This window comes from Apium graveolens, chromosome 1 (genome assembly GCF_009905375.1).
Source record: "Apium graveolens cultivar Ventura chromosome 1, ASM990537v1, whole genome shotgun sequence".
In the NCBI taxonomy this organism is placed as follows: domain Eukaryota; kingdom Viridiplantae; phylum Streptophyta; class Magnoliopsida; order Apiales; family Apiaceae; genus Apium; species Apium graveolens.
The window spans coordinates 192448595-192457561 of NC_133647.1; the positions used below are offsets into that span (position 1 = coordinate 192448595).

Consider the following 8967-nt stretch of genomic DNA (forward strand, 5'->3'; position numbering starts at 1 on the left):
GGTTGTCCGTATGACTTAGTCTTGTTATGATACAGGCATGTCTTGCACAACAGAAGAAATTACCTCAAAAACACAAACAGACTCTGGGCTTTCTAACATTGATTGCGCAGAATCTTCAAACACTATTTTGGCTAAGCTTGCTCAGCAAGCTAGCCATCCACAATGAATTATCTAGGATGGAACTGCCGAGGATTGGGGAACTCTCGGACAGTTCGAGCTCTAAATGACCTCGTTCGAGGTCGAAAACCCGATGTATTGTTCTTAAGTGAAACGATATCTATTGCTAGCAGGATTGAGAAGTTGCGAATAATGCTTGGTTTTGCACAATGTTTCTCTGTAGATAAAGTAGGTAGAAGTGGGGGTCTTGCTGTTTTCTGGAGAAGCACAGTTGAATGTGAGATAGTTGGATATTCACAAAATCATATTGATTTAGTTTTCAAAAAGAATGATATTGTTGATTGGAGATTGACCTTGTATTATGGTATCCCTGAACGTTTGAGGCGTTAAGAAGCATGGGATATGATTTGTAGGCTGACGAAAATCTCTAGTCTCCAATGGTGCATCATGGGGGATTTTAACGATCTGTTATATAGTACATACAAAGTAGGGGTTCACCCTCATCCCAGACACCTTATGGAGGGTTTTCGGCAAGCGTTGGAAGAAAGTATGTTGGCGGAGATAGACTTGTCTGGTGGGTTGTATACCTGGGAGAAGGGTAGGAACACGGGGGAGTTGGTGCAGGAGCGTTTAGACAGAGCGTTTGCCACTAAAGAGTGGTGGAGTAAATTTCCGTTTTGTAAGTTAACAGTCCATACTACGCCTGTTTCTGATCATGATGCCATTCATCTTGAGTTAATGGAGGTAGTGATAGCTAAGAAAGTGTTTCGCTTCAAGTTTGAGAACACATGGTTCAAGGAGGAGAATTTTATTAGGGATGTTACCAAGCATTGGGAGAGCATTCCTCCGTCGCATCTGCTCCTTAAACTGATGACAATCTCGAGGTACATGGAGAAATGGGGGAGGAACTTTTTTAATAAATTCAAGGAGAAACTGAGGATGCAGAAAGAATTATTGAATAGCTTGAAGTTTAAAAGTGATGCTGAGAGTATAAAATAGTATGTGGTCGAAAGAGACAAACTCAATGAAATTCTGTTGCAAGAAGAACTTTATTGGAAGTAGAGGGCGAAGTCATTTTGGCTTAAAGAGGGGGATGAAAATACGAAATTTTTCCATGCACATGCTTCTGCAAGGAGGAAAAATAACCGTGTTTAATTTCTGGTGACGGACGAAGGCAATAAAGTAGAAAATGCAGCTGATATGTGCACTTTGGTTCATGATTATTTTACTGGGATCTTTACAACAAACAACACCAGACTTTCTAATGACACAGCTGCTAGTCCCTGAGTAATAAATCAAGAGCACAACCAGAGATTGGTGGAGGAAGTGACCTATGAAGAGTTTACAGAAGCTATACACCAGATATACCCAAACAAGGCTAGTGGCCCTGACGGGTTAAACCCAACATTCTATCAGAATTTTTGGCAAGCTATGGGTCGGGATGTGTTTGGGTGTTGTAAAGATTGGCTTGAGGGTACATCTTTTCCAGCTGAGTTAAATCATACCATTATTGTGTTGATCCCAAAGAAGGAAAATGCATGTCATATGAAGGACTTGTGCCCCGTAGCTTTATGTAATGTTTTGTATAAAATAATGGCGAAAGTCTTAGCTAACAGACTGAAGAATGTCTTACCAGGTATTATTTCGGAAAACCAATCAGCGTTTGTGCCTAACCGAAGTATAACTGATAATGTTATAGTAGCGTTTGAAGTAGTGCATCATATGAAAAGGGGGAGAGGTAGTAAAGATGGTAAATTTGCTCTAAAGCTTGACATTAGCAAGGCGTATGATAAGGTGAATTGGGATTACTTAAAACAACGTATGCAGTCGCTTGGTTTTTGTAGTCAGTGGGTTGAGTGGGTAATGAGGTGCGTAAACACAGTATCATATGATATTAGTTTTAATGGAGCAATGGTAGGTCCTATTTATCCGAAGGGAGGGTTATGTCAGGGCGACCCTCTCTCACCATATTTATTCTTACTTTGTGTGGAGGGATTATCAAACCTTCTAGACCATGCAGAAAGGGAAGGTCGAATTCATGGTTGCAAAATCAATTCGCGTGCTCCGATGGTAACCCATCTATTGTTTGATGATGACTCGTTTTTGTTCTTTAAGGCTACGGTTGAGGAAGCCTCATGTGTTAAATAGATACTGAAAGAGTATGTTGGTATTTCAGGCCAACAAATCAACTATCAGAAATCAGGTATTCTGTTTAGTTCGAATGTTAGAAGGGACAAGCAAGCTCAACTCTCTGCAGTATTAGGAGTACATAATGACATCTCAAATAGTCATTACCTGGGTCTCCCATCACTGGTAGGGCGTTCAAAGAAGAGGGTTTTCGGTTATGTGAAAGAAAGGGTTACGAAACTTATTCATGGTTGGTCTGCAAAACAAATCTCAAGAGCTGGTAAGTCGACTCTGATTAAAAATGTGGCCCAAACAATCCCAGCGTACAGTATGTCATGTTTCTTGCTCCCTAAATCTTTATCTCAGGAGATTGAAAGACTGTTTAATGGGTATTGGTGGAAGTCGAGTTCCTCACAGAGAAAGGGGGTGAGTTGGCTGTCTTGGGAGGGTATGTGCATGTCAAAAGGAAGGGGTGGTATGGGTTTTAAGAATCTGTATGGTTTCAATGTAGCTTTGTTAGGGAAGAAAGTGTGGAAATGCATTGAACAACCTGAGCTGCTTGTGTCTCGTATCCTTCGAGCGCAATACTTTCCAGATGTAAACATTTTGAATGCAACTAAAGGACAAGGTTCAAGCTTCATTTGGCAAGGGCTCTGGCAGGCAAAGGAGATACTGGCAAAGGGTTTTAGATGGGTGGTTGGCGATGGGAAACAGATTATTGCAGCTAAGGATCCTTGGTTGTCTAATGGGCGAGATTTTAAAGTGGAAAATCATTCACAATATTAAGGGAGAAGTGAACTTGTGTCGACGTTATTTTATCCAGGCACTAAAACATGGGATGAAGGCAAAGTCTGGGAGTTGTTTACTGTTGATGATGCAAAAACTATTCTGGCAACCTATGTGCCACAACGTTCAGTTGAAGATAGAGTAGTTTGGGCCATGTCTACTGATGGGATTTATGATGTGAAGACTGGCTATTACTGTTGGCAGAATCAATACATGAGGAACTCCGGTTGCACAGTCTCTGGTGGCTGGAAGAAGTTATGGAGGCTAAACATACCGCATAAGATGAAGATTTTCCTCTGGAGAGTTTGCAGGAATAATCTTCCGGTTAGGAATTGCCTCCGACACAAAGGTATTTTTGTTACCATTATGTGCCCTTTTTGTAATGTGGATGTGGAGCATCTGCTTCATGTTTTTTTCGATTGCACCTTCGCGAAGAAATGTTGGCAGGCTGCGGGTCTTGATTTGGATATGTCTCAAGTCTTCTCTGCACCGGAGTGGCTTTTAAACAAGCTAGAGACATCGAATCATGATGAGTGCATCAAAGTGGCTATTGTCTTGTGGGGAATATGGTTTTGGAGGAATAAAAAGGTCTGGGAGGATAAGCTAGTAACAGCAGATGTAGCTATGGAGCTCAGTTTTAGAAATGTCCACGTATGGAGAATGGCAAGGAAGAAGGAACATATTAGTACCAATGGTAGGAATACTGTCAATAGTCTGGTGGAACGTAGATGGTGCCATCCTCCTCTCGGCAAGGTTAAAGTGAATGTAGATGCATCTGTCGGCCTGCAACCGGAGGTGTATTCGATAGGATTGATTATGAGAGATCATAGAGGTATGTTTATTGAAGCTAAGGTTATGTCTTTTCCTTCTCCTACTACGGTTCTTGAAGCTGAGTGTATAGGCGTAAATGAGGCTCTGTCATGGGTTGCACAGAGAGGGGTTGAGCATGGTGTCATTGAAACTGATTCATTATTAACAGCTAGGGCTATAGAAGGAAAGAAACGATATCTTCTTGAGGTTGGCCATATAGTGGATCATTGCAAAGAGCTTCTTCAAGCTAATCCGGGTTTTAGTGTGTCGTATGTTCGCAAACAAGCTAACAAGGTAGCTCATAAGCTAGCTAGATATCCTTGCTCAGCAAATTGCTATCATGTATTTATGTCTCCTCCGATGTTTTAGTTGGAGACTATTATGGTGGATTATTCTAATGAATGAAAGAAGTCTGTCATTTTCAAAAAAAAAGTTCATAATACTTCACAATGGTAGCTAATATCTCATTAACTAACACAATCAAAAATCATAAGTATTTTACTCGCTTATAAATTTAAGTTAATTTCTAATACTCCCAACAGCTAACAATCATGTAAACTTATTGCCTTTTTTCATCTTAAAGAAAACTTTTTACTCTTTTGTCGATTAACTTAAACTCCGCTAAATGTTAAATGAGGCAATCAATACCTATGATATGATCAAGTTACACATCATTTTCGAAATAAAATCACTTTAAGTTAAATATAATCTTGATACTGAATAAATATATAATCAAATTTCATTGAAAATCGTAAGATGATCACGATTAAAATAAAAACTCTATGATTCGGATGAGAGAAATTTTTTGGCAAATTGAGTCAAAATTCAATCAAATAACATCCAAATTTCAGGTTTAAGAAGGATGCACAATATCATTATGAATAAATAAAGAGTTAAAAAAATAGATAAGAAAAAGTAGTTTACAAAAATCGCAAGAACTGAATACATATAAACGAATATGACAAAAGAAACTTAAGTAGAATATCAATTTTAATGTCTACACAAACTCACAGGTCAATCTAAATAAGTTTTCTACAAGAAAGAACCTAAGCTCTGATACCATATGTGACAACCCGGGTCAATCCCGAGTCTTTTTCGAAAACCGGGTCAAGTCTCGATTACGAGTTCGAAATAAGACGAAACATACAGTCTTGAGTGCAGCCAACTTGGGTAAACAACAAGCCCACCACAGGCCCCCAAAAGATCATGATTTGTTGGTGCACATAGTAGGAGTACTTCATCTTATAAACTGAACAGAAGTCTCAAATCTCCTCGATGTAGGACTGGGGTGTTACAGTATAACTTAAAGTTACCCTTAAATAGTTACCGGTTACCACTGAACGTTCATTAGGCATGTTTGGAAGTTAGTTTTTTTGGAAAATATTAACCTTTTGAACCGAATTAAAGATTTGATTAAATAAAACTTCTAATAATAGTATTTAGTAGTTAGTTTTTTGAAATAGTTGTTTTGTCCCAAAAAGCTAAATTTGAAAAAGTTATTTGGGGGAGTTTTTTTACTAATGTATGCAAAAAGTTAACTGAAACAACTATTTAATGAACAGCTTTATTTAAAACAGTTTTATTCAAAATAATAAATTTAATCGGCTAGCCAAAAGTTTACCCAAATCAAACTCAAACGGCTAATTTAATTCAATACATTTAATAGCTAATAGAAAAACATGACCTAAATATCATCCAGAATATACAACTCAAGAACTAGAGGGAATTGAAGAATGATGACTCTGAACAACTTGGTTAATCCGTTGAAACTGAAACTAGAACCATAAACGAAGCCGAGTTCTGTCTGAACCGAACAGAGCTTAATTTTTTTAAGACGAGCCGAGCAGAGCCTAGTTTTTTTAAAATAATCGAGCGGAAAGTGATGTTCAATGTAATAACCCCAATTTTTGGAATTTTTTTGAAACCCTTATGAATAGTGATTTTGCTGATTATGCTGAATAAGAAAAACTTTTCATGCCACACTATGTAGGGGTTCTTTTATTGTTATTCCGAGATCTTATTAGTACTCTATATGATATATAAGTGTATGTAAAGATCGTCAGAATCCAAATTCGAACACTTTGATTTTTCCCGGAAATCTACCAGATACAGAAAGAATTGAGTATAAGGTAACCTGATAAAAAGGATTTAAATTCAAGGATTTAAATTCAAGGATTTTAAGAGAGGATCATAAATGGAATATAAAATATTGAGAAAGGTTTAGGGGAAGCCCAAGTAATAAGATCCCGGATATGATCCCTCGAACGATAAACGCGAACGAAAGTTAAGCGAACCGCATAACAGATCAGCGGTCATTAGCCAAGTAATTAGGAGCTAATCAAAGGGTTAGTGGAGAGTGATGTCATCTCACCAACAAGAGGAAGACAAGTGTTAAATAGATGACACAACCATGGTGACATAAGCATGACAAGTGAAATTGTTTTGTTGGATGATTCTTGGCCAAGCAAAAATTACCATGGTAAAAACCTAAAAGTAGCCAAGTCATAAAGAAAATAAACCAACTAATTCATTTCACAAAATAGCAAATAAACTTCTTGTTCAAGAACATGAAGCTCTCGGCTTCTTTCTTAGAAAAAGAGAAGTCCAAGCTCCTCCACTTGCTAATTTACAAGGTAATTATCCTAGCTTCTCCTAGTTAAGTTAAATACTTCCTAGGAATCTTAGCTTCAAAATCCTTTCCTAGCATTTCCTATAAATCATTCAAGAAGATGGTGAATAGTACTTTCTTGAAATTAATTTTTGTGTTCTTGATTTATTTGAAGGTCAAGCCTGTAGGAGGTTAGATTAAGGCTTCCATGGGCATTCCAAGGATCTTTCATGGATTAAAAGCTTCAAGGAAGGTATAACTCTTCATTATCTTAGCATTTAGTTATTTGGTATAAATGATTATGATGATGGAATGATAGATTAAGTGTAGTAGTTGTTTTGTCATGTTGAGATCTTAGTTGTTAAGTACTTTTGTTGATTTTGGAGTTAGGAGTGATACTTGTTGGATTTAAAGTTTTTGGCCACATTTTTGACTTGGTTTAGATGAATAAGTTGAGATATTGAGTTACGGTTGAATGATATTGTATTGTGGTTGAATGATGGTGGAATGGTGATGATTGTGGGTTGTTTGTGAATTGAATTGGAGTTGTATGAAATTGGTAATCGCGTAAACATAACCGTCGTAATGTCCGATTACCCTAGACAGTTTTTGTTCTTAACATTAGGACCCGTGAACTCACTGTTAGGTTTTGACCATTTCCATGATTAGATAGTTCATGTTACGAGCTTCGTTTTGATATGTGGTTCGTTTGAATCCGATGTACGATTTAGGAGAAACGACCATTTTAAGTAACGGCGTTTCGCGACCGAACCATTACCCCACCGAACCATTACCCCTCGCCTTACTTTGAAACCTTGGTTAAGGCCCTTAAATGACTAATTGGAGTATGAAACATTTATGTAAAGTGGATTAGGCAGTTGGTAAGGTGCTCGCGAAAGAATCGCCTTAAAACTCTTAATGGTTAATTTATTAAAAATAGTGGAGCCGAGGGTACTCGAATGACTTATGTGATTCGTTAAGCGTATAAGTTACCATAAGTGAACGTTAGGGTTCAATTGGTTAAAGTCTAGTTTCTTAAGCACCGGGGTTTAATTCCGACTTATGTTATTGTTCATAGGTTATCGGACCCACTCTAAGCTTAAGTCTACCCCGGAACATTCAGTCAAGTTTTCTACCCGTTATACTGTTGTTGTGATGTATACATATGTATATGCATTATCTTGTGATAGTTGCATGCTGGTTAATTAGCAAATCTTGCGATATATTGGAGCATGTGATATGGTATATATGCATGTCTGTTTCGTAATCTTGATAAATATTGTTGATTCAAATGCTTATAAGTTGCATAATACCTATGCTAGAGATAAGCAGTAGTTGCGTATACCCTTAGTATAGGGGACCCAAAGGTGAACATTTTCTAAAACCGGGAGTCGATGTTCCCGAGTATATTATATATATGTATTTATATATCTATTGATATAGTTTTCAAAACTATTAATCGAATAAGGTTTATTCGATAACTTTATTTTTATTAATGAATATTATTTTCAATATTCATTCGAGGACTTATGACTCCGTTTATTTTAATTAATGAATATTATTTTGAATATTCATTCGAGGACTTATGACTCCGTTTATTTTATTTAATGAATATTATTTTGAATATTCATTTGAGGACTTATGACTTCGATTATTTACTAATTAATATTCTTTATTTTATTAAAGAATAATGTGTCGATAATCAAACTTGTTTTTGATTATTCAAATAAAGATAGTACTTTCGTATAAGTATATCTTTGGCTATTTAATACCCATTTCAAGTATGAGTTTTAACACTTCTACTTCGATTATTTTTATAGAGATTATCCTTTTTGGGAATATTATTTAAATAATAATATTCAGATATTTTCTAATATATCGGGACTGGTTTATTTCATTAAATCAGCTTTACTCCAAACATTCTTAAAAATGTTTTCGAGTCTTCAAAATGAATTTTAAAAGTTAGAGCGGATCCCCAAAACTCATTTTTATATTTAAGATCTTCCCTTCGAAAGGGATTTAAATACTCGCTCAAAATCTTAGGGATCCGGCTCTGTGGTGTATTTTATATTCGCAACGAGGTTGCTGTTTTGAGAAAACAATTTGATTACTTGCCCAACGTTCAGGAAGTAAGTCCATCTAATTGAGTCGGCATAAGTGACAGGCCGGGGTACGGTCTATGAAGGTGTAAGAGGCTGGGTAACAGTCCATCCACGCGTGAGTGGCCGGGTAACGGTCTAGCGCGAGGTCCGAATGCGGCCAGGATGATGACCGGCGAGGAATTCATCTATCTACAGTAGAAAAGGTTACTTATTGGTATCTTTGCCTGATCAGCAAGATATCGGGTTTATGCCAAAATTCTTTTCCTTTCCAAAATTCATTGGATGTTAGAAACTCTGTTCATACTTTACATGACAGAGGTTTTCGGGAAATGTATGAGAGATATATATGGATATATATATCGTGACTAAATGAAGTATCTCGTAACTTCATTTCTTTTGAATGATATTATAAAGATT

The 8967-nt window shown here is 36.9% G+C and overlaps 1 protein-coding gene across 1 annotated transcript; it reads left to right on the top strand.

Annotated features, from left to right (window-relative positions):
- The first annotated feature begins 564 nt into the window (after positions 1 to 564).
- On the top strand, positions 565 to 1116 carry LOC141714281 (uncharacterized). Its single transcript, XM_074517812.1, has one exon. It carries the CDS (start codon positions 565 to 567, stop codon positions 1114 to 1116), a length of 552 nt encoding a protein of 183 aa, XP_074373913.1.
- The last annotated feature ends 7851 nt before the right edge of the window (positions 1117 to 8967 follow it).